We start from the raw sequence: 27,547 nt of genomic DNA, 5'->3' as shown, positions 1-27,547 counted from the left end.
GTCGAGTTGTCAAATTCATGGAAACCAAATTTGTCAAATCTTTTTTCATCCACCACCAAAACGTGCACTATAATGTTACAACAGAAAGGGGCCTTCCCAAAATTCTAACCACAATTGTATAAATATACAATTGCCCCCCCCAAATAAACGTCAAGGGGAACTATGGTTTTCACCCAAAACCCCAATATTTATGAGTTGTGTCCCTGGACTTTTGGAGATAATGTATACAGTATTACCTTTACATTTTTTCCAAAGACATTTTCTTTCACAAAAAGTCTAAAAAATGTCTTCAACAATGTTTAAATCTTCAACCACTGGTAAGAACAGGAAACCATATTTATTCAGTTAAAGACTGAATCTCGTGATACCGTGTAAAGCAGGTCAAAGTTCATTTACAGTTATTTGCCAAGCCACGGAATAGTTAGCAAATTGATTCATTGTTTGCTGAAATGTACTATACAGAAATTTTTGTGTTAAATTAAAATACTTTTCTATGAGTACACAGAGTCCTGACATTTTAACTAAGACTGCCTCAAAAAGCCCTTTTTGTCACACTCTGGACAAATATGCGCCTGTGCTTGTCTACACGCTTCCCACGCGTTTCACCGAGCTCCGCCTAGTCTCTGCTTGGCAAAAACAGTTTTCTAAACCACTTAAGACTTGCTACTAACAGTAAACAACCACATGTGGTCTTTTTACGTTTCTGGTGCTGATTTGATGGGTAACAAGTAGGAGTGGGAACCTCTTGGTACCTCACGATACAATACGATTTGCGATACAAAGCTCAGGATAACAATGATCTGACGATATGGCGATACATCGCTTATCGATACATTGGTCAGGAAATCTTTATAGGATATTCTACAAACAACTAATAAACAGAAAAACAAGCTTCTGCTGTGAATTGGACTGAGTTTATCACTAGTAGATGTCCAATCCATTTGAACTGGGAGGTTGGCAGCGAATCATCCCTCCCTCTTCAAACAGATTGAACAACTATGGCCGTCAGTGGCAGCTAATGCCAGGTGATGAGGTAATTTTGGGCCATTTAGGGTCATTTACCTGTTGATTTTCAGTTACTTCCTGTTGATTTTGGGGTATTTTATGGGTCACTTCCTGTTTATTTTGTGTTACAGAACAGGAAGTGACCTGGAAATCACCCAAATGAATAGGCAGTGACTCAAACTCAACTGGAAATGACCTGTTAATGCCCTAAAATGAACAGCAAGTGACCTGCAAATGCCCTGAAAATCGGACAAAATGACTGAACGCTCTGGTTTCGAATTAACGAACAATCCCAGTCTAAGGGGCCGTTTACATGGTGACTCTGAGAATACGAACAATTTCAAATTTGCATTTGCGTCTCCATTTGAACAATGTAGCAATTCAGCATGAAAACGATGTAGTATTCATCCCAAGCCCTAGGGGGCAGTGCAGATTTACCGGGCGACAGAGAATGATGCACTTTGACCCCACCAAGCTCCCTCAGCCCGGAAAAAAATATGCCCGCCCATTCGAAGCGATGTCATTTTTCTTTTGTTCAAAAAGGCACAAAAATTGAAACGTTCAACATATTTAATTTTAAAATATTAATAAAACAGTAAATTAAAGCTGATTCCGCCATATTTGCTGTTTTTAATGTTTAGTAGCAGCGCTGCGCACGCCCAATGTGACGTGTACGAGTGCTGACGTTAACACCGCGGTCTCGCGCGGCAGGAGCTTTTGATATGCATGCCGAGGAAGCCTCCCTCAACCCCCCGCAATCGGATTCTTTCACTTTGGAGGCAGGATTCAGAATTTTTCGTTTTCGCCTTCCGTCTTTGCCGGTACCATATGCACGCGAGGCGAGTCCGCAACTCAGTCATTGTGTCTTTGTGTCATAGAGTTGCCATGTAAACTGCCCCTAAATGGATTGGGCGTCAAGCACCGTCAATGCAGCCTTAGAGTCAATTGAGACACTATTATGGTGGAAGATTTTGATAGCAACTTTATTTGCTTCATTTGTTCATTTTGATTTATTATTTTAGACATTGACATCTTTTTAAAACGATATTTCAATTCTTGGCAGGAGCATATTGATAACCTTTTCGGGATACAAAGTATCACGATATATTACCATTTCGATATATTGTCACACCCCTAGTGACAAGCATGCGCGTCATGCACGAGCTGAACACAGGTTGCAGTTACACTTTAGGCCAGAGATGGCATTCGCAGGTAAGAAAGTGACAAACCCCATATTGCACCTTTAAAGCCAGTTGCATTGCAAGGAGGTGTTCACAGTTTCTTGCCAATATATGGTTTTGCAAATGACTGTTTTCATGATGCACATGTTACTTGAGTCCAGTTATGCAAATCAAATTTGAGTTAATTGTGCGATTGTGTGAGATATCATATTTTCCGGTTACCATATTTATCATTTATTTATTTATTTATTTATTATTTATTTATTTATTTATTTACATACTATTTATTTTTATGTTTTAAAAAATTTCAATCTTATTGTATGGCAACATAAAGTAAAATGACAACTATTTTCTGATTCTGATTTCCTTTGGAGAAGTTTAACAGACCAAAATAACCGAGCTATTTTTGACATGTAATCCCTGACTGAAGTTTTTTTCTGTTTCTGTTAGCTCATTTCCTTATTGCTCACTATATGACAGGTGACTCAGGATCAGAAAAACTCAAATTGCACATTTGCTACAAGAGCTCTGTTTGTGAGAGAACATATTTTTTGTATGGGCCTGGTGCTGTAATCCTTCCTGTGCATTAGAAATTGCGGCTTCATGAACCCTGGAGCAATTTGCAGTAACAACCTCTTAGCAACACCGTTGCTCAAGTATTTCTGACTTTAACATAAGGGAAGACCGTCATGCTAGAGAAAAAAAATACAAATATAAATACTTTAAATAAGTAAAATATAGATACAGTGCTTATTTATAAATCATAAAAAGTCACAACGCAAAATACATATGACAGCCCAAGGATGATGAGTCGTAAAAATAAAGATTGGCCTAAAATTCATCATGCAATTGCCCCCTTTCCATGCTGAGGGACTTACAAGCCTCAATTTGAGTCAATATCCATGGTATATTTACAATTATTCAGGCTAATCCGCTAATGTATATTATTTGCTCATGTCACCACTTTGTGGCTTGCAGTGGGGCGTTCGTAGTCAGCAATTAATTTCTCAGCAGGTTTCACTTATAAAACAAAACTAATAGTAAAAGTAGTCAGCAATTAATTTCTCAGCAGGTTTCACTTATAAAACAAAACTAATAGTAAAAATAATAATTCACAAAAATATAATTGGGAGTACTTGCAAAAAATACATTCTTGGCAATGGAACATGTACAGTGGTATCTTGAGATGAGAAAGCTTCTGTACACGAAAAAGTTGAAGCCTTTTTCGCTTCATTTTACAAAAAAACTATTTAGCTTACAAAAGATATGTAAATCCCGCTCGCAGAAAATTTTAAAAGTGGCGCCATGAACGCGACTGTACTATCCTGGTTTATACATTGGTGCTCAGTCTATGCTAGCCAGGGAGCTAAAGGCAAAAAGGATGATACCATGCGTTTTGCTGCCTGTATTGAGCTGTTCCTGACCTCAACGCTTTGCAGAGTAACACCAAAAATTAAAATGAAATAAATCAGTCTCGTCTTCAATAAGAGAGTCACAGAAACGTAAATTGCGATTATAATTAGCTGCTAATACAGCAATAACGAATTAGGCGATATACATGTAAAACGTGGCCCATTGTACGAAAAAAATCACGAACCGAAAGCCACTCCGGAAATAATTAATCTTGTATCTTGAGGAACCACTGTACTTGTGTTTAGGAGTTCTCATTCAGGGACTTGACTCTGTAGCCTTTTTTTTTTATTATTTTAGTGAATGGCAGCTCATGTAGATAACTACATTGGGACCTTAATGGAAAAAAAGAGAAAAATCCAACCTTCAATACAAGTGCATTCATTCAGTGGGGAAAAAATCCCACATAAAGAAAAAAATATTTGACATCAAATAATGTGCCTCACAATTATTAGCACCCCTGGTGTTAATACTTTTTACAACCCCCTTTTGCCAACAAAACAAGGTCTGGGAGGAGCTTGATTTTGTGTCTGGTGAACCATTTCTGTGTAGATTCGGCCATATGTTTAGTGTCATTGTCTTGCTGAAAGACACAGTGACGACCCATCTTCAGCTTTCAGGCAGAGGGCAACAGATTTTTATTTAAAATGTCCTGGTATTTCAAAGCATTCATGATGCCATGCACCCTAACAAGGTCCCCAGGGCCTTTGGAAGTGAAACAGCCCCACAGCATCACTGACCCACCCCCATACTTCACAGTGGGTATGAGGTGCTTTTCAGCATGCGCATCTTTCGTGGCATGCCAGACCCACTTAGAGTGTTTGTTGCCAAAAAGCTCAGTTTTGTTCTCACACAAAAATACACACGGTCCCAGGCTTCAATTGGGACCATGTGCTTTGGTCAGATGAGACCAAGATTGAGCTTTTTGGCAACAAACACTCTAAGTGGGTCTGGCATGCCACGAAAGATGCGCATGCTGAAAAGCACCTCATACCCACTGTGAAGTATGGGGGTGGGTCAGTGATGCTGTGGGGCTGTTTTGCTTCCAAAGGCCCTGGGAGTGCATGGCATCATGAATGCTTTGAAATACCAGGACATTTTAAATCAAAATCTGTTGCCCTCTGCCCAAAAGCTGAAGATAGTTCGTCACTGGGTCTTCCAGCAAGACAATGACCCTAAACATATGGCCAAATCTACACAGAAATGGTTCACTAGACACAAAATCAAGCTCCTCCCATGGCCATCTCAGTCCCCAGACCTTGTTTTGTTGGCAAAAGGGAGTTGTACAAAGTATTAACACCAGGGGTGCTACTAATTGTGAGGCACATTATTTGATGTCAGATATTGTTTTTCTTTATGTGGGATTTTTTCCCACTGAGTGAATGCACTTGTATTGAAGGTTGGATTTTTCTCTTTTTTTCCATTAAGGTCCCATATTATTTGAATTAAAAAAAAAGTATTAGAAGCTAAAAAACACATCTTTTTTCAGGGGTGCCAATAATTATGGATGGCACTGTATACTGTATATATTAAATACAAATTGGAATAATAATAACATATTAATGAATATAATAATAGTATAATAATAATAATAATGTAACGAATCAGGTTCTAATATATGTATGTTTATAATACAACATAATACAAAACTATCGCACGGTGGTCACAGACAATAACAAAAGTTGTCAGTGCTGTTGCACCATTCAAGCAACTGACCAATTGCAAGTCGGCCCCCCTATTGACACCACAGCAAATCTTTATTTTTTCTTAAAGAAGTTTACCTCTTCCTTAGATAATGAACTACACAAAGTAATAAAGAAATATTTCATTCTAAAGCTTTCATTCGCTTTTATCTCTCTTTTTATCATGATGTCGTCAAACAAGTACTACGCCCTTAATATAAGTTAGATGAAACATGGGTTTTCAATTATATATTTTATTGTCTCATTCAATTTATCAACGTTAAACTAGATGTATAATAATTACTGCTAGTGAGGATGTGATTGTGGGTGGGAATGGTTGTCTGTCTTGGTGTGTTTAGGGTTTCCACCTTTCGACCAGGGTCAGCTGGGTTTGGCTCCAGCACCCTGCAATCCTGGCAAGAATAAGTGGTGATGGGGGAAAAAATATCTCTGGCACAAGATGCATTTTTCTCCTTGTGTGCCGTGGGAGAGCAATACAGTAGCCTTTCAAAAATATTGAAATTTGTCAGAAATCTTGTTTTTGTTTTTGCTCAAGTTACACAGTCACACAGAAAGACAGCATTTTCCCCGTGGAGCTTAGAAAACGATGCTCATGAAGAGTTTGACCCTAATCTGCATTTCTACCCAATGTTACTAGGATCATCAAAAAGACTTCTCCCATATTGTAATTTCAAAAATTTTGAAATCTATGCCAATGAAACTATTTCTTTGCTCAGTAGCCATGGAGATTTGAGATTGGACAACATACAAGACTTAAAAAAAAATATATATATATATATATTCATTCATTTTCCATGCCGCTTATTCCTCACGAGGGTCGCGGAGGTGCTGGAGCCTATCCCAGCAGTAGGCAGGGGACACCCTGAATTGGTTGCCAGCCAATCGCAGGGCACAAGGAGACACACAACCATTCACGCATACACTCACACCTACGGACAATTTAGAGTGTTCAATCAGCCTACCATGCATGTTTTTGGGATGTGGGAGGAAACCGGAGTTCCCGGAGGAAACCCACGCAGGCACGGGGAGAACATGCAAACTCCACACAGGAAGGCCGAAGCCCGGGATTGAACCCTTGATCTCAGAACTGTGAGGCAGACGTGCTAACCACTCAGCCAATATTTTCTATTTTCAATGCAACAGATTCTTGCATGCCAGACTGCAGGCTTATAAACAGAATAGCGCACTAGACCCCTCTCGCATGGGTTACGCAAGGTATGCTCACATCGAATGTCTATTTAAAGGGTGTAATTGTATCATATTGACTATTTGTGAAACTATTAGTCAGCGCTGTCTGGTCTCAAGTCACGGAAAGGTGTGTGTGTGTGCGTGCATGTGCGTGTGCGTGCGTGTGTGTTGACAGACTTCTTAACTATCTGAATGGGTGCCATTGCCAAGGTCCAAACAGATAAGCCCAGCACACAAGTCTCCAAAATCTCCACCCTCAGTGTCCCACCACTCCACCCCACCCCCTGCATTATATAAGACTAAATGCTGCCAAAGAACACAACTGTGAAGTTGACTGAGGCTAAGCAAATGTCAAGTTAGAAGAAATAGGAAAAAAGAGGGCATGTGCATCATTATCATTTTTTAAGAGTGGTTATGCATCATAGAATGAAAGCTTGTTTTCTTTGCACTTATTAAATTGTATTATATTACTGTATATTGTTTAATTAGCTCTTTTCAGTGCCGCTTTATTTTTTTTTTTGTTGACCGGTTTTGCATTGGAATTATAAGCGTTGTCGTTCAGCTTCATCTAAAGGTGTGTTTGCATGACAAAGCCAAAGGTTAAAGTTATCAAAACTCTTAGCAGACACCACATTATTTAAGGCTTGGCTTCAGCACATTCCTTAACACATGGATATTAGAATGTTATGATTACTAGCCAGTTGCAACAAAGAGCAAGGTTATTATGTCTTGATTTTTTTTTTTTTTTTTTTTTTTAATGTTAAATTTGACAGAATTTGAATGCCGAGATATTCATTTTGAAGCATCAGTCGGTGGTGACTACATTTAGCAGTTGGTTCAGTAGCCAGCAAGGTTTATGAAGGTGCTGTTTCTGTTGTGGAAGAGAAGCTGTATAATCAGCAATCTGTGATGTGGAGGATTTGACTATCTAAGTAGTATAGATTTATAATCCACCTGTGGAACATGTCGGCTGCTGTCTGAGTCACCCGTTATGTAGGACAGAAAAGCTTAGCTGGATTTGCTTGTGTTGTACAGTACAACAGCATTACAGTGTGGGTCGCCTTTGTGAATCATGTATTCACATAAGTTTGTATGTATGTACACTAATTGTGTTATTGAGGGTCATATAAGGTTACACATTGCATAAATAGTGCAATTTCTTTCAAGAAATAACTATATAAAATACTATTCAAACTCCACAAGTGTTAAATTTGCCGCTCTGAAAAGGATCCATTTGGCAAGAAGATCATAAATTGCTGGTTAACATTTGAGATTGGAGAATGCCATTTTGGTATCATAAATTATGTAATGATTATTTTCAAATATTTCAAGTTACCAAGCAAAAGGGTAAATATTATAATAAATTTACTGCTAGTTTGTAAAAATCTTATTTCATTCTCCCGAGGAAAGGCTCCAGTTGTAGAGCAAAACAAATCTCTAAAATTATGCCGTTAAAAGGAAGACCAAAACTGCGAACTGATTGCCATTTCAGTCCATGGAATTACAGTTATATTAGTGGTACGTTGCATCAAGCAGTGCTGTAAGGGTGTGCCTTACTTTTTACTTATGGGGATTGTTCTGTATGTTGAGTAAGCCTCTTCAGGTGCTAAATGTCAAGTATGCACCATTAATCCTAAAACAAAAATCACCCATTTGGCAGCAAGATAATAACCACAGGTATAAGGTTCAAAGAGTGCATACTGATTTTAAAACTTGTGACTTTAGTGGGCCCAGAACAAAAAAAAAAAGTTCTTTATTTTAGTCACCTTGATTGCTATTATAAAATTCCCATAGCATATCCTATTACTGTATGTGTAAAGGCTGGTTTATGCTTCTGCGGTGGACCCACGCCGTCAAAGCAGACCTGATTTACCACCCCCCGGCGTAGCCTGACGTGCACCTCTACAAAATCCTGACTGCCCGTCACGTGCGTTGACTTGACGCAAATGGACTGTGATTGGTCCACTAAGACTGTTGGTTCCGGTTCAGAGCAAAATCACCGCCATTTACAAACATTCTTGCGCTACACTCAAAAATTGACCAAGCCGACAAGAGGATCATCGAAGAGTTCAGCTACTATGACCACCTGTACAATTTTTCGTCAAGGCATTATAAAGATTGCCAAATGGCAAGAAATTTGTGGAAGGACATTGCTGAAAATATGGGGCTGAAGGTCGGCCCATGCATACAAAAATGGAAGAACCTCAGAGACAAGTATGTGTGTGTTCAGAAACGAATGGCCACACGGTGACCCAGCCGGCCAAAAACCTCCAGCTTTTTATTACGTTATGTTGTATTTTTGGTTGGTGCACTTTATCATTTATTTTGTACATATGTTTGCTATGAGTTTGTGACTTATTTACATTTTACACTTCAAGTATATGAAGAATAATGCACAGGTTTGGGGTCAAAAGTGTTGTTTTGATGCTTAATCTTCAACAACAGACAACTTACAGACTGACTGAGAGTGCCTCGGTGCATTTATGATAACGTGTTTACCATCAAGGCTTCCAACGCAGTTTGGGAAGTTCTATAGCTGACAGAAATTTGCTATGGCTTCCCACTGGCTGGTTGTATGACACAGCAAAGAAATCGGACAAAACGCTGGACACATTGCTCGATGCCAGTTTGTAGCTAGCCGCCACAGCTTGCTAAAAATTCGTAATGTGACTGCCAGTCTCTGTGCAGCATCAACAGTCGGACAGACCACCTTTGCAACCATCTTCTACGCCGCCTGCGCCTATAGATTTGTATGATCAACATTTGTTGTTCAATGTTGATGAGCTGAAGATCTACATTCAAGCGTATCATCTCCGTTGCAAGTTGTTGTCTAACTGTAAGAAAACTGAAGGAATTCGACAAGAGTCCCCCAAAACCGCCCAAACACAACACAACACCCCTCTAGTGGCTTGGCGGTGAATTACAGAGCAACACGTTCCCTTGACGCAGAACTTCGAATGCTCGTTGACGACATAGGGTCTACGCCGTCGCTACTCCACCACCGCAACACAGAAGCATAAATGAGGCTTAAGCCCAGTAATATGCTGGGCTGCACTTCTATGGCGCAACAACGTTGCCGCTGCGTCAACGCTTCATTTTTCTTCTTTCTTTCAGAAAGAAAGCCGACCAATATGCAGGGTCTGAGAGGCAAATGGTTGTTGTATTTTTATCTTTAAATACCGGCTACTTTCGCGTGATCTTGCAGTCCTCACGTGAACCGATCGAGCCGCTCCACAGACGCTCTGCTCGTAAAACACGAAATTGGGGTCGCATATCAGTGGTGCATTGACGCGGCGGCATCGCTGACACACACTAGACGAGCCTGGTGTGTTACCGAGGTAAGCCTCAAACCAGACCAACATTCAGAGCTAATGTAATGCACTGCATCATAAACAATGTATAATGTGCTGTGATCCCTCACTGTAAGTGTGGTATACAGTTAGAAGTCTATTCAAGTAAAATTCTCAATGCTCTTTCTGTGTTGTCAGATGTCACCTGCATGTGTCTGGGAAACATTAATTTTCTATGTGGCCAGAGGTCTTACATACTCCCCATGTAAGGTCATCATTTTACATGCCCAGTGGCCTTGCATAACCTTTTGCCCATGGATCAAATAAATGCTTCTTGCAGTGAAGCTATTTTTCGATTGCAGAGTGGAGATTTTACTCCTCATGGGGTTTTGGACACAGCTGGATACTGTCTCCACTGCATTGTTGGATGGCTGTTCAGTAGTCCACTGGACCATGGCCAGCGCGAGGGACATTTTAAGGCATTAGCTACCAGGAAGTCGATGTCAGGACAGATTGGACAAAGTCATTTTGCTCCATATTTGGATGTATGTGGGAACAGATTATGCCTTCCTAACTCAAAATTACAAATAAATAAATAAATAAGTGACCTACTACTTTCTGCAGCATCTTGAATTGAATGAATTGTTTTATATATTACATTAAATTACATTATACTGCATATTTAGATATTTTTGTCATCAGTACCGGTAATTGATTGAGAGAAGGGACAGGCTATTCTGCAAGCCTTAATCTATGAAAATTTGAAGATTGCCTAAATATACCATTTATGTCTTATTTCCAAATCCCAATAATTACCGTAATGTGCAAAAATATATATAAACGGTATACATATGCACACTAGAATAGTCTATGCGATAAAGACTGGTGCTACATGCTCTTTGCCCCTCCTTAACATGGCACGCTTGGGTGTTTAGTGGCTGCTAAATATCAATGAGTGACAGTCTGAAATAAAGGTTAGCAAAAGTAGGGCTCTCGTCTTGACCGAGTTTTGCTTTCTTAGCCTCAAAAGTGAATCAGCTTATTTCCTTCTAGTTTTATTCGCAGGAAATCATGCTGAACCCCCTCAGGTCTTGCCAGCTTAATATCCAAGCGGGACTCGGGAGCTAAAATTCATTTCAGCACATTTCTGTGAACCTTGAATCGTTGATAGCAGGTTTGCTGGCCCCTGATTGACCTGGTGAGCGTCTAACAAGTTTTCCTAAAACTGGCATATGTAAGATTTGACACCCAGAGTCCCGAGCACTTGAAAAATGTATGAACTCTCGCAAAACTCAGGGAAACATGCCAGCTGCCTCTTTCTTGTTTCAACCGACAAGATTAAAATGTGACTTAGTGTGGGAATGAATGAGCACATTAGTGCCACCCCTTGCGTGCTAATGCAAACAGTTGAATCATGAAAAAAAAAGTCAAGCTATGACAGCCACGTGATCCGGGACACTCTTGAGGAGCACAGTTTCAGGAACAAACTGTCCCGGCTGTGTGGAGACATTGTTTGTCTGGAAACAGATGCATGATCAATTTGGCAGATTTTGCGTCTGATACACAAAGGTCAAAAGATTCATTTTCCCCCCTTTAATTTTTATATATTAGTATTATGATAATTTTTTTTGTTTTATCTCACTACAAGTTTTGCCATATGCCATGGGATCTCTTTCAAGTGGCAACTGCCCTCTTGAATGCTAAAATTGACATTGACTTTCTATATCACTGTTTGGATGATTTACCGGATTTAGAAACTATTTAATGTGTCTGTTCCCTGTCTCGTCTTTATAGTCAGGCCTGCCTTTCTTGTTTCAGCCAATAAGCCATTTACCTCCCTAGGCTAGTAACTCCTTTTAGGTATCTGCTACTGTATCTACAAGATTAATACGGTGGTACTCTCACACATTTGTAATGTCATATTTACAACAGTCCAGAAAACTTTCAAAGCAGCAAGTGCGACAAGCCGTAATACTCTGATCATACCGAGGAGACAAGTCTAAAAAACAAATGAGTGTTACAAAAATATTGTTTGTTGTGACCTATTGCTCACATAAATTAAAGGGATATATATATATATCTACAGTATATGGCGGAAAACACAGACAAGACTGAAAAAGCAGTTTCTGCTCTTGCACTCCTCTTTAAAAAGATGCTGTATTTTAAGCCAAAACAACTGTTGCGTTTGATAGAACAATATGTCTATATGCTGCCATAGCAGATTCATCGCTCATTAAGCCCCCAAACTATTTTTAATTTGTCCGTTTACCCTGGAAACCCCCGTTTACAGATGTCACGCAACCGCTTTTGTTTCAACCCAGCCATAAAATAAAGGTAATTAATTATATTTATTATTCAAAATGTCTGTCATTTTTAGCTTAGAATCATTAATTGATGTCTAATATTTCGTTAAAAAAAAGCGACTTTAAATAATTATTCACTCACATATTTTAAACTTTTAAACAAATTACGTCACAATGAAAAAAATGGTGTTTGTAAAAAAGTCACGGCTATCTACCTCATAACTATCGCTTAACTGTTTTTTTGTTTTTGTTACTGTCGCATTTTCTCTGATATGTTAGATGATGAATAATGGATTCAAACAAAGAAACATTGAAAAAAACGTTTAAAAGGGTAAATATATGAAAAAGAAAATCTCGACCACTCCTGAATGTCTGCGATTTCTGCATCGCGACCGTTGTTATATTACCATGTCCATGTACCAAAATCCCCCAAAAATCCAGCTGTGGCCATTCACAGCTGTGTCTTAACACTCAGTGATACATGCTAAATGGAGTTTTTGGATCGAAACAAGTACCCGATAATATCTCGTTATAGTCATGGTGTCTGTAATTTTGCTCTCGCGTGCTCTCACCTCCAGATAGGGTTTTGCTGTTTAAAAAAAAAACATTTTTTTAAATGCCCTCCTGTTCAGAATTTTTCTTCTCCCAGAAAATTGGGATTTAAAGCTTTCCAATGAAGAATTACACATGCATATAGGACAATTTTGAGTTTGGCCAAAGTGGGGGTCTCAGAGCGGAACTTAAAGTCACCTGAGTGTTTTCCGCCATATAATATAGATATATAATTATACATATCACACTAAATGCCTCCTATAATATGTATATTTTTAATATACGTGTGCAAAAACTACAACCTTGGCCAACTGAACACGTCATCAAAGTATGACAGTGCAAACACAAACTGTAATGAATAACAATTAATTTTGGTGTCTATCTTAAAGTTGAGGACATATAATACAGGGCTGTCACAAGAGCTCCAAGAAAATATTACCGTTATTTAATCATTATCTATTAAACACAGGTTACAAACACTCTTTAATAAATAACTTTATTTTACGGGGACTTTAGATATATTAGATATAGTTTATATATTATAATTATAGGACTTTTACTGTCTGTCACCTAACTAATTGACATTTAAATAGGTTTGCCTCTTGACAATCAACAAGTGCGGTCAACAAAACTGACCTGGAAACAACAGATATATTAATAAGTGTTGTAATCTTGTCTGCCATCAGTAATATAAAGCTAAAGTTTATGTCAGAGGTTTTATTAGTGCTTGCCCGTTTAACGTCCGCTATTTTGCCAGCAATGTATTTGCTATCTTCAGGAGCTGAGACACAGGTAAAAATTAACTGTGTTTTGTTTGGAATATGCAATTATTTAGTAACTAGATAAATACTGATATGGATTATAGCTGTTGATAAACACTGGAATCTAAAGATAACATGTACCCTTGACATTGATCGTCTGTACTGAATCTGGGTTTATTGGAAATGTGTTGAATAATCCAATTCAAGGTGACCTTTCTTTTTCTACTCTCAAATTGGCCAAATATATATATTTATTTATTTATTATCATATATTATCATATTATACCTTTGCTGTTACATGTAGTGGCGGACTTGGCAATTTTGGGGCCTAAGGCGAACATATCTAGGGTCGCTCTTCATGGTTCAGGGGTTAAAAAGGTGAGAAGGGTGTGGAGGAAATATGTTCCGGTACACTAGGGCTGTCCTAAACGACAAATTTTCTCCTGATTAGTCAGCCGACTAGTTTTACGATTAGTCGACTAATCTAATAATTTTCTTTGTTTTACTGATTTAGCAATGACATTTTTGTTATTAATTCACAAAACCATTTTGGAACACTTAAATTCTTTATTAAAGTTCAAATAATCATGTAAATAACAATAATTAATCACAAATAAACAATGAGTTTAAATGCTGATAGCATTTACTAGTGCAAAAGAATGGAAAGTAAACAGATTCAGAACACTGACTTTGCCTTTCCAACATTATTCAAAACAATTCCTAAAAAAAATTCTAGCATTATTATTATAGTATACTACTATATATATAATAGTAGTATAATAATTATAATAATTATTCATTGCCAATCATATTTGGCATAAAGAGTGTCATTAGAAAGCTATTCTTAGTGTAGAATCTGTATTCTGTAGTATTTACTCAACATATTATAATATTAATTCTGAAGAATGTGGGATTAACTCTAAAAATCGTTAATTATATGACGAACATGATGTGCTTTTATTTTGAAATGTTCGCCGGAGGTACGTTCGCTAAACCACTAACCGAAAGCTTTACACTCCGTAAAACACATTCTTAGTCATTGCTTGTGGTGTCACTAATACATTTGATTTTTTTTTTTTGTAAGCAAATGCTGTTAACCAGCTGTTGAGTGTTATTGTATGACTGATTGGAACTGTACTGCATTGTTTCGCCACAGGGCGTGCTGTCGTGTATTTTATGCTCGGTGTGAAGATGAAGAAGAAAGTTAAAAGAGGCATTAGCGGCCCGTTCTCAACTTCTCCCTCACTGCACTTTGGCTCTCATGGAGAGCATGTTCGCTCATGTGTTCGAAATAAACGATAGCCGACATGCAAAGTAGCAATTGAGCTGTAAAAATAGCGAGCTTAGTGACGTAAAAAACGCAGGAGAGCTAAGTGAAGCTAACGAACAGCTAAGCGGAGCTAAGCGATGCTAAACGGAGCTAAGCGAAGCTAAACGGTGCTAAATGAAGCTAATCGACTGATACTAAGTCCGTCGCCGTGGAACAGTCCGTTGTAGTGCGTGTGTGTCGGGGAGAGATAATATAAATGCAGCATTCAAATGACTTTCATTTTTGTTTATTTATTTGTTTGTTTGTTATGCTGACATAATTATACATGACGAATAGTTGGGGGTGCTGCTGGCTCCGGTGGCCAAAGCTCTTGCTCGTTGGGACAAGAGCAGCTGGTTGGGGGCCCCCAACAGGGGGCCTAAGGCGATCGCCTACTTCACCTGAATAGTAGATCCGCCTATGGTTACGTGAGGTCTACAATCCTTCACTCATGCAGTCCAACATATAAGAAACTACAACGATGTTGTCATGTTCGGTGAATCGCATTATGCTAGTCTTTTTGCCAGTGTTTTTGTGCAAGAGAAAAATGTGTCCATATTATACAGTATACAGTATGTTGTTTCACTTGTTGTAGTTTGTGGTACAAGCTGCTGTTTTTTTGTTCAACTTGAACAGGCTTGATTCACACCCAGTGCCTCAATTCCCAGCCTCTAATGGTCTCAAGCTGAGATGAAAAGTGGGTGGGTTGCAACAAGAAGGGCAGCCATTATAAAAAACATGCTAAACTGTACCATACAAGTTATGAGAGTATCTCACTGTAACAATCCCTGCCAGGACAAAATAAAGGTCGCAGCAAGTTACTGGGCATGTATTATGGTTTATTCATTTATTTTCTTTATAAGATTTTTTCCCTCCTGTAACTACATTGAGGAAAATAAGTATTTGAACACCCTGTGATTTTGCAAGTTCTCCCACTTGGAAATGATGGGCGGGTTTGAAATGTTCATGGTAGGTCCTTGAAAAAAATATCCAGAAATCAAAGTGTATGATTTTTTCACAATTTATTTATATTATACTGCTGCAAATAAGTATTTGAACACCTGAGTAAATCAATGTCAATATTTGGTACAGTAGCCTTTGTTTACAATTACAGAGGTCAAACGTCTGTAACTTTTTACCAGGTTTGCATACACTGCACCAGGGATTTTGCACCACTACTCCACACAGATCTTGTCTAGATCAATCAGGTTTCTGGGCGTCACAGAGAAACGCAGAGTCTTCCTCCAAAGATTTTTTATTGGGTTTAGGTTTGGAGAGTGGCCAAGCCCCTCCAGAAGAATATGCTTTTAACGAAGCCAATCCTTGGTTATTATGGCTGTATGTTTCGGGCCATTGTCATGTTGGAAGACCCAGTCACGACCCATTTTCAATGCTCTAACTGAGGGAAGGAGGTTATTCCCAAAATCTCACAATACATGGCCCTGGTCATCCTCTCCTTAATACAGTGCAGTCGTCCAGTCCCATGTGCAGAAAAACAACCCCAAAGCGTGATGCTACCACCCCAAAGTTTCACAGTAGGGATGGTGTTCTTTGCATGGTACTCATCATTCTTCTTCCTCCAAACACTATGAGTGGAATTAAGACCAAAAAGTTCAATTTTGATCTCATGTGACCACACGACTTTCTTCCATAACTCCTCTGGATCATCTAAATGGTCATTGACAAACTTAAAACAGGCCTGGAAATGTGCAGGTTTAAGCAGCGGAAACTTCCGTGCCATGAATGATTTTAAACCATGACGTCTCGTAGTGTATTACCAACAGTAACCTTGGAAATGGTGGTCCCAGCTCCTTTCAGGTCATTGACCAGCTCCTCCTGTGTAGTTCTTGGGTGATTCCTCAAAATTATTAGGTCCGTTAAGACCCTACGAGGTATATCTTGATGGAGCCCCAGTCTGAGGGAGATTGACAGTTTTGTTTAGCTTCTTCCATTTTCTAATAATTGTTCCAACAGTGGCTCTTATATCACCTAACTGCTTGGTAATTGCCCCGTTACTCTTTCCGGCCTTGTAGAGGTCTACAACTCTGTCTCTGGTGTCTTTGGACAGCTCTTTAGGGTGTATGTTGTGGACAGGTGTTTACATGCAGCTAACCGCCTCAAACAGTTGAAAAAGTCAGACTCAAAAAGTCCATCTCCACTCCATTTGTTTAGGAGAATAGGTGGAGTGGAGTTGGACATTTTAAAGGTGACTAACAGGTCTTTGAGGCTCACAATTCTAGCTAATCTACAGGTGTTCAAATACTTATTTGCAGCAGTATAATACAAATAAATTGTTAATAAATCATACACTGTGATTTCTGGATTTTTTTTTTAGAATGTCTCTCACAATGGACAAGCACCCACCGTGAAAATTTTAAACCCGCCCATCATTTCTAAGTCGGAGAACTAACAAAATCACAAGGTGTTTGTATTTGTATTTATTTTGATCTCCATTAGTTGTAACAAGTACAGCTACTCTTCCTGGAGTCAATTCAGCCCGCTCCGTGCAAAACATTTATACCAGTGCTCACATCACCGACAAAAATGCATACAGAAAAAAATAATAATAATAAAACCCACACCCGCCCCCTCCCCTCCCTCCCTATCCACACACATACACACACACACACACACACACCTACATATGAATGCCCATATAGTACATACTAGTAGAAATACAGATTACATCTCTCTAAACATACCTAAATACAACATGCATGTATATGTACATGTACAGAAAGGACCCAGTCTTTCTTTTCCTGACGTTCATAGAAATTCTCAGGCTCATGTTGGTTAGTTATTTCAAATTCAGAATTCATTACTAATAAAATGCCTGTTTAGAAGGAACTTAAACTCTTTTTTACTGTTTGCAGAAAGTATTTCACTTGGCAAACATTGCTTTATACATTACTGTACTTTTTCCATGGTTTGTTTTCGCATTAGGTAGTTTGAATCTACCCCCCATGGCATGACGGGTTTCATATTGATGTTCATCAGAGCTTATGTATAACATTTTTGGAAAAGTACATTTGGTAATTTAGTTGTAGCAATATTTCTAGTATGATTAAGCAATGAGGCTGTAAATCTTTCTTTAACTTTTAGCCAAGTCAATGTGTTGTGCATCCAGTTCACATTAGTTCTGAGTGGACAATGAAGCGCGCATCGAGCTGCTCTATTTTGGACAGTTTGAAAGGTCTTTATATGTGTTAAAGCAGCACATGACCAAATCTAAGAACAGTAATCTAACTGCGACAGCACAAGTGTCTTTATCAAATCTGCTTTCATGTTGAGAGGTAGCATGTGAGAACATCTTCTTACCGTGTTCAAATACTTATTTTACTCACTGTATTTGTTATGACATTCAGATAAAACAGGTTTATCCAATTTGATGGTGCACTGTAAATAGCAATTACTGCATTTCTAAATGCATTATTAGAGTAATAAAACATCTCAAACTAAATATTACCCAAAAAACTCTAAACCAGACATGTCCAAAGTCCGGCCCGGGGGCCAAATGCGGCCCGTGGTCAAATTTCATCCGGCCCCCAGCCTCTGTCATAAAATCAATTCGGTCTGGCCCGCACACAGACTTAATAAATTGGTCAGCAGTGCTGCTACCAGTATATGAAGTAGCTTACACACTAAATGCTGCTCCTCATTTACCCACTAAAAGGCAGCAGCACTCAAAGCAACATTACCCCGTGTGACCCTTTACTTCCAATTTTCTAAAATGGCGACAATCAACAATAAAAAGAAAGTTGACTGTGACGGCCGACGCTTCAAGGATAGGTGGAAATTGGACTACAGTTTTTTTTTTTTTTTTTTTCACTAAAATACGCAACAACTCTGTCTGCCTCATTTGCAACGAGACAGACGCTGTTTTTAAAGAGTTCAATGTGAGGCGATAATACCAAACCAGACATGCTGACATGTACGACAAGATTATAGGGAAGGCACGCAGCGAGAAATTGAAGCAACTTGAAGATAGTTTAATTTCACAGCAGCAGTATTTCGCAAGAGCCTGAGAGTCGAAAGAGTAAGCCACAAAGGCTAGTTGCGAGATTGTTGAAATTATTAATTTAAAAAAATAATAAAGCAAATGTGAAACACAGAATGGCTTGCTAAAATGTACTTAAATATATTGTTCTACGTAAAGGACGTCAGCCAAGGTCGGCCCCCCACATTTTTACCACACTAAATCTGGCCCCTTTTGCAAAAAGTTTGGACACCCCTGCTCTAAACTGTCACAGGCATGTTGATGTCATCTGTATTTTCAAAATAAGTTTCCATTGGAGACTCCTTTGAGCTTGTAAAATAAAAGAATCACCCACAGCCTGGTATACAGTAGGTCAACAAGGTATTGCTCCCGCAGGTGACTTTCTTCTCAGACAGGAACTGTCAGATGCTCGAAATATTGTGAGGAGTTGTGCTGCTATTGAAAAGCAACCAGATGTTGTCCTGCAATAACTCTCACTTGTTTAATGAGAAAAAAGAAGAAAAACAGCAGGATTTGTTTCTTTAGATGCTCCTTGCCCCACAAGAATGGGGAAGAACTTAATAAAGAAATATATTCGTGATAGCACATCTGGAACATTTCCGACACAGAATTCTTGATCAACTCGAAGTGGCTTGAGATAAGTTCTGTTACAAAAATTGCCATTTTATCTGGTTAGAGTATTTGCTGGGTAAGGGTGTCCAGAGCGAGCTTTGTTCAGTAACTGTAATGGAAAGACAGTATACAGTAATTGCTAATTTGAGGTTGAGGTCATTTGACAGCATTTGCCAAAAACTAGCAATCCATCTGGCTAGGATTTAATCTTTTCCTCGCAAACTCTGTTTCATAAACACTATTTGGCAGTGATGTAAATGCTTCGTACTAGTTTTAATTGACGCCACGTCATAAAATATCACTTAAATGAATTCCGTGTGAAGCCAGGCTCAAGCTTTACAATAATTGTTTTTGTTCTCTGTAGGTTGGCCTTTGTTTACCTCACTTTCTTGGCTTTGCGCCACAACAAAATGCTGTTTTCTATTTCGAGTGTGAAAGTTGGAGTGGCAACTGGAAACATGTCTTACAGTGTACCAATCCATTAACAATTTAAAATTTACCCAGTCAAACAGGTTGCATAGGTTAAAAAGTGAGTGTCATGTTTAGTAACATATCAGATGGATATATTAATATAAATAGAATCCCTTTGGACTGGAGACACTGCTTTATGCATTTCATTTTCGACTGATACTTTTAGCAGGAACATTTTCATAATCACAGTCAACCTTTCTTAATCCTAGACATTAACACTTAGGGCAGACATTTGTGAGAAAAGTGCTGATCCAGGGAACCCTGATTAGCCATCTGGTTCGTGTAAAAATACAAGCCACCACACACTGTATATCCTAAGAAATCTATATGTGTTAATGATTTAAAAATGCTTATATGAGACATGCAAAGCAGATTGGGGAACAAACCTGTGAAAGAAGAGTAAGATAGACAGCATGGTCTGGTCTATGTTGCTGTTGCAGATTCCCTCGTTGAGCAGGAAGCAGGGGTCCCTTACAACCGATTCAAGTGAGTCCTGCCGCATGATGTTATTCAGCTTGTCTGTGTTGAGGTTTTGGTAGACCAGCTGGTTGCGGAGCTGACGAAAGTGACTGACACTAGGGCTGGTAGGGCTCACCGGTGTCGTGCTGAGGCCCTGAGACACCGAGTCATCACAACCGTTGGCTAGGTCCAGGCAGCAGCTGCAACAGTCCAGGCCAATGGGAGAGCGACACTCATCGTCTGACATCTTGGAGGACAGGTGGATGAGGAGGTGCTGGAAGTCCCAGACCAGAAAAGTAAAAGCAAAGTCAGGAATAAAGTCAATATTGTGCTTGCATTCCTCAACTCTAACAGAAATCCTGAAAGGGAAAGAACCTGCCTTACCGTCACGCCTGCAGTCCAGGACTAAAAAGAGGTGCGGCAGCAGGTTCTATTCCTCCCTAAAAAGTGCGGTCCCACTGGGCCACTTTGCCTGCTCCTGTCCTCAGATCACCCCTCCTGCGGCTCTGTTGAGTTTAGCCTTTTGTCTCGGGCCAACACTGCTGCTGTCTTTCTACTGTTGCAGGAGAATGCGTGATCACCTCCCTTCCTTAACACACAAACATGCTCTCACACACATTCAGCAGGAGTGTACTTTAAAGCAACACCCAGAAGCTGCTAGCTGCTTATCACTTTTTTTCCTTGCACTTTTTTTTTTATTGAGTTGTACTTGAGGACACAGTGGGCAGGAACGAAGGCAAGCGTGGTGACAAAAAAGGCGGGGAGAGCATTGTGATTGGTAAAAGAGCACCAGTGGTAACACACACCAGGGCCCTCCTCTTTTAGATTTTAGCCAAGCGCTGCACACATTAGGGGAAAGAGAGACAGCAAGGGAGGGAACCTTTTGGAGCATGCTGGAAACGTGCAGTTAAACCCTACCATGCTGACAACATGAGAAGTGGCTTGAGGGAACACACACAAAGACACGCTAGCAGGAATTCATTGCCAAGTTGTGAAAAGGAGCAAAAAAACAACAGGACGTGTTGTACGTAGATTAACTTAGACATAATATAATAAATAATTATAATAATAAATAGTAACCATTCATTCATCTTTCGTGCCGCTTATCCTTTATTATTCGTATTTTGACGATGATGATGATGATTATCATTATTATAATTATTATTATTATTATTAGATTGGCTGTTTGCATCTAATGTTGTTCCTCAACTTTATAATTATTATCATTATTATTATTGTTGTTATTACAGAGAAATATAATTACTGCATTTTCTTTAGCCAACCAGATTTCAAATTCATCCTCAAAGGCCTGAACAAATTAAGCAAGCTAGGGCTCAATGTCAACACTATTTTCCCAATCGAGTGCATTGTCAGAGAACAACTTGTGACAGCGAACTTGGACCAGCAATGTCTGTAACAAGCTACACATTTAATAATTAGTTTCTGTAGCAAAGATCATGTATACAGTAGTTGTATTGAGTTCATTTTGTTGACACTTATAGATTAGTTGATCTTTTTTCTTTAATCACAGACATGACATGACACCTAACATATTTCGGTGACTACTTCCGCCTTCATCAGCGTGTCACAGGTGTTGGTGTGATGCGTCTTTATCAGCTGATGGCAGGGGGGCGTGACTCTACTGACTATTCATTCCTCCAGGATGCTGCTCCAGGTAGTAGAGAGCATGTAAGCCCCGTCGTCCCTGTCGATGGTCCTCGGGGCCCACTTGCGAAATTTCAATAGCCTCCATGATCCAGCGCTGATATTTGTTTTCTTCAGTGCGGATGACTCTGGCCTTTGCCCAGGCCATAATGTGGTTTTCCCTTTTGCAGTGGTCGGTGAAGGCTGATATATGGTGTTCTTGTGCTTGTTCTTTTATAGCTCTTGTTTGTGTTGTTGTTGTCTCCTTCTCACACTCCTTCTTGTGTTCTTTTTTTTCTTATAATAAAGCTCCTCCCTCTCTCCCCGATGTTAGATTTATTGCATGATTTGCATGGGATTTTACATATGGAGTTGCATTTGTTTTTGGGTGGATTTTGTCCTTTGGATGTACCAATAACTGGCAGAGTGTTGTGTGTGGTTTTACGGGTGTGTTTATGTTGTATTTTCTCATGGCTCTTTGGATACGTTCCGTAACTCATCTTACGTACATTACCATATCTCTGTGTTATTGTTTTTTTTTTTCGTTTTTTGTTTCCCCTCTGTGTTGTGTTGTTTTTGTTTTTAACCTGTTCTGCACCTTTTGCTATTGCCCGCTGTGTATAAACTAAAATATATTTTGGGGGGGAAAAAAGCAAAGTATCCATATAAAACCACAGCAGGTCCAGTGCTGAGACTGTGACTCAAAAGCATGAGGCACTAGTATCCAATTTTGTCGAGGTGCAAAACATTTCATATTTTTAGTTTGATGAGGTCACTTATTAGTGGTACATTCACCTTACTTCAGGGTAGGTGAAGTGAAAACAGGTCCATCCATCCATCCATCCATCCATCCATCCATCCATCCATCCATCCATCCATCCATCCATCCATCCATCCATCCATCCATCCATCCATCCATCCATCCATCCATCCCTCCATCCATCCATCCATCCATCCATCATCTACCGCTTAATTAGGGGTCGGATCGCGGGGGCAGCAGCTTTAGCAGGGAAGCCCAAACTTCCCTCTCCCCAGCCACTTCGACTAACTCCTCCAATGGGTTCCCAAGGCGTTTCCAGGCCAGCCTAGGGACATATCCTCTTCAGCGTGTCCTGGGTTGTCCCTGGGGCCTCCCGCCGGTGGGACCTGGCCGGACACCTCTCCAGGGAGGCGTCCAGGAGGCTTCCGAACCAGATCCCGAGCCACCTCAGCTGGCTCCTCTCAACGCGAAAGAGACCCAGAGTCCCTCCCGAATGACCGAGCTTCTCACCCCATCTCTAAGAGAGAGCCCGGACACTTTGCTGAGGGAACTCATTTCAGCCGCTTGTATCCGAGAGTACAGGTCCCACTCATTGATATTTTGAATATGACAGTTAAAGGTCAGTCTTCTCTAAATATGTCGCTGACTTGAGATCAACACTGGTTGTAGTCTGCCTATTGCATGAATTCTGCTGGGAAGGACTCCAGCTGATGAACTGCAGCTACATGAATGCAGGCTTGATTCTGGCCTCCCTTTGCTCTGGACACTTATTTAGGCTGATACGTCAACTTATTGACCGGGTCTGTCGTGGCCACAGTTGTGAAGTAATACATTTAACACAATTTGTTATTGGCTCTGACCACTGGGTGGTGCTGTTGCATTACGAGTGTTACATAGAGACATACTGTATATGTAAATACAGTGTATCACAAAAGTGAGTGCACCCCTCGCATTTCTGCAGATATTTAAGTGTATCTTTTCATGGGACAATACTGACAAAATGACACTTTGACACAATGAAAAGTAGTTTGTGTGCAGCTCATATAATAGAGTTAATTCATTTTCCCCTCAAAATAATTCAAAATATAGCCAGTAATATCCAAACCCCTGGCAACAAAAGTGAGTACACCCCTTAGAAACTACTAACATCCCTAAATGTCCAAATTGAGTACTGCTTGTCATTTTCCCTCCAAAATGACATGTGACTCGTTACAGGAGTGCTGTCAGCATTGCTGCAGAGATTGAAGAGGTGGGGGGGGACAGCCTTTTAGTGCTTAGACCATATGCTGCACTCTACATCAAATTGGTGTGCATGGCTGTCATCCCAGGAGGAAGCCTCTTCTGACAACAGTACACAAAAAAAGCCTGCCCGTGTCATCAGACCATAGGACATGGTTCCAGTAATCCATGTGCTTTGTTGACATGTCTTCAGCAAACTGTTTGCAGGCTTTCTTGTGTACCGTCTTCAGAAGAGGCTTCCTCCTGGGGTGACAGCCAGATTGATCCAAATGGCATCCAGGTTGGGTTGACCAAAACTAGACGAAGACAAACACATTTCGAAATAACTAAAATATGACTAAGACTAATAAGTATTTTTGTCCAAAAGACTAAGATGGAAATTTAAAGGGCTGCCAAAAACAACACTGGCAAGAACTCAAGTTTGCATTTTGTGTATTTTCGTTTTACAAAATAAACCTCTGAAGAAAATCATTGCTGAGTGAAAACTTCCTACTGTACGTCACACCTGTGAAAATGTAAGCAATGAAAATACATTAGCCTGGCAAGCGGGCAATTGCATGTTGAATTTTAGACCAATCTGTGTTCCGGGACCGGGCCTGACGTATCATTCCTAGGGTATCATACATATGTACTTGGCATTCTGGCACTTAATGATTTACAACTTAAACACTGCATGAATAGATAATAAAAGGATTGTGGTTGGGTTTCTTGCCCTGTGACTGGCTGGCAACTAGTTAAGGGTGTAGCCAAATTCCTGCCTTTTGTTAGCTGGGATAGGCTCCAGCACCCCCATGACCCTTGTGAGGATAAGCGGTTCAGAAGATGACTCAATGAATGAATGGTTGTTTTTCTGGTAAATGTACATGTAATATGGCATGCTAATATGGTTATACTGTAGCTATATTGATAAACGAAAAAATATATACTGTATAGCTCTATAACATGAGCCCTCTGTTTATTTAAAAATTGGTCATTTTCTAAATACATTATCAAACCGTTTCATATTCAGAGAAAGAAAGTCAAACTCCTGCAGACAAATATTTAAGAATCCTTTTAAATAGCGCATAGTCATTATACAACATACCTGTCTGCTGATGGTTGCTCATGAAAGAGCTCAACAAGATAATTGCCTATGATATGTGTTTCTCCAAGGCACACTGCAGTGACAATGTCCCACATTGCAATGTTGGGTAACAGTGCGATCAATTAAGCAGACAAAATGACTGACTTTGCCTCATTGTGTCATGATGTCCTCAGGCTGTGGGTGAAATACAATGAGACACTTCCCTCTTGTGGTAAGGTAATAGCATAGCAGCTCGTGTCAACTACGTATCAATCAAGCGGCGCTTTCATTGCAAAACAATTTAACGATAGTAAAAGAAAAAACCTGACTGCTGATTGTCCATGACACAGTGTAGGGAATTATAAATTAGTTGATTAACACAGTGACCATATATGAAATAAATGGAACCCATTGTCCAGTAAAAGCGGAAAACGAAGGGGAAAAAAAGAAAAGTATTCCTGAAGCATGCAGCACTCACAGAAGGACATTACTTGCACAAAATATATATCACCAGCAAATTTATGCACTTGTACGTAATATTGTGGTCGGTTAATATAGATTTGGCTCAACTGCAGAATTTTTGTTGGATATGTTCATATTAAGCTGCCCATTGCAATAACTGTCCGATTCGTGATCACCATAATAGAATAATAGTCCTGGCTCTTTGTTAACATCTATTGGTTTGAAATGTCTTCAGAATGGAGAACTGATGCCAGTAATATATAAATTATTCATCTGATTAAAACAAATAGTGTCCTACTGCTGTTAAAAGTAGGCCAATAAACAAGGGTAGAGGACGCAGATGTGCATTAAAGAAAAAAAAAATACTAAAAAAAACACCCATTAAGAGACATTAATCTTCATGATTGTGTGTTCCTATGCGATTACTGCACATTTGTTAGAGGAATGTGGTGATAATGTTGCAAGAATGTCTTTGTTGCATACACTGAACAATACGAACAAAAACTAGAACTATTTGTATCACATGCTCCAGCAGAAGCTTGTCTCAATAGAGTTATAGCTTATTATGTTGCTCAATGATGTGGGCAATCGGATTTTTAAAGGTCAGACAAAACCCTTTCCTAAACACCTGAAACACTGCATCAGTAACAAAGTTAACTGTCATTGTCAATGTCTGACAAAATTTACCTGCCACAAACATTAGCTATAGACCCTACTCACCAACATCACAGAATGACGTGTCGCTGTATCCGGCCGCCATATTGTCCGTCATTGTTTATCCATATTCTCAATGGTTTAAATTTGTCGTGCAATTTATAGTGCAATTCATGGAAGCCCCGGTGCTTTCAGACGCTGTAAACTCATTGGATGCGTTGCATGAAAGGTGTTATGTGGAAAAGCTTCAGTCTATCCATTCGCCAGATCCATATTTGATGCCTAAATCGATATTTTTGGACCCGCTGTCTTCGCCCTCTCTGCCTGACATCAGCTACCCTGATATCTACAACTATCTTGTCCACACAAAATCAGCCTATTCTCACGAAAGTTTGAAAAACTTTAAGAGCAGCACTCTAAGCAACATTATCCCGTGTGACCCTTTACTTCCAATTTTCTAAAATGGCGACAATCAATTAAAAAAAAAAAGTTGACTGCGATGGCTGACGCTTCAAGGATAGGTGGATATTGGACTATTTATTCAATAAAACACGCAACAGCTGTGTCTGCCTCATTTGCAAAGAGACAGTCGCTGTTTTCAAAGAGTTCGATGTGACACGATAATGATATTACCGAACAAGACACGCTGACATGTATGACAACATTACAGGGAAGATACGCAGCGAGAAATTATAGCAACTTGAAGCTAGTTTAATTTCTCAGCAGCAGTATTTCACAAGAGCCCGAGTGTCGAAAGAGAACGCCACAAAGACGAGACTGTTGAAATTATGAATTAAAAAAAAATAATAAAGCAAATGTGACACACAGAAGGGCTTGCTAAAATTTGTTTAAATATATTGTTCTATGTAAATCAGCCAAGGTAGCCCCCTGCATTTTTACCACACCAAATCTGGCCCCCTTTGCAAAAGGTTTGGACACATCTGTTTAACTGATGATTCGTAGACGAGGCCAGCTTCTTTCACTTGGTACCAGCTAAATATTATTCAAAATATAATGATGGTGGAAGAAATAAGCATCTTGAATTTGAAACTGTATGTTGTCGGCGATTAGCCTCGCAATGATCTTAATTGTGGTTGTCCGCCCAAAACCCTCTAAATATATATATTAAATGCATTTTACCAGATATAAAATGACTACTACATAATCTGTGGTAGTCGTTTGGAGCCCAGTTTTCTCGTCGAATTGCAGCAATCCATCTCGCTCTCCTCTCCGGGTCGTCACAGCCACGCCCCCGCGCCATGTTGTCCGTCTACTCATCATGTTAATGCATTAGCGCGTCGTAAATTCCTCCTATTATAGCGTGTTTTTCTGCTCGTTAACATTAATAATCAAAATGGTGAAGTCGTGTGTGGCGGTCGGTTGCAAAAACAGAGAAGATAGACGGAGAGACTTGAAGTTTTACCGTATTCCGAGAGACCCGGAGAGGAGAGCGAGATGGATTGCTGCAATTCGACGAGAAAACT

At 39.6% G+C, this 27,547-nt stretch overlaps 1 protein-coding gene across 1 annotated transcript in view; it reads right to left on the bottom strand.

The window, feature by feature from the left end:
• The window catches only part of tsc22d3 (TSC22 domain family, member 3), a 50,869-nt gene extending 29,919 nt beyond the window's left edge, over positions 1 to 20,950 (bottom strand). The window contains exons 1-2 of the mRNA XM_057850033.1: positions 20,626 to 20,950; positions 20,169 to 20,515 (exon numbers count right to left, since the gene is read on the bottom strand). Of these exons, the coding sequence (XP_057706016.1) occupies positions 20,169 to 20,488 (320 nt within the window). The 5' untranslated portion in view covers positions 20,489 to 20,515; positions 20,626 to 20,950. The remainder of the gene's footprint in view (positions 1 to 20,168; positions 20,516 to 20,625) is intronic.
• Between the last annotated feature and the right edge of the window lie 6,597 nt (positions 20,951 to 27,547).

Source organism: Corythoichthys intestinalis, chromosome 11 (genome assembly GCF_030265065.1).
Source record: "Corythoichthys intestinalis isolate RoL2023-P3 chromosome 11, ASM3026506v1, whole genome shotgun sequence".
NCBI classification, from domain to species: Eukaryota; Metazoa; Chordata; class Actinopteri; order Syngnathiformes; family Syngnathidae; genus Corythoichthys; species Corythoichthys intestinalis.
Note: the sequence above shows the minus strand (reverse complement) of the source record. Positions and strands in the feature narration are given on the sequence as shown.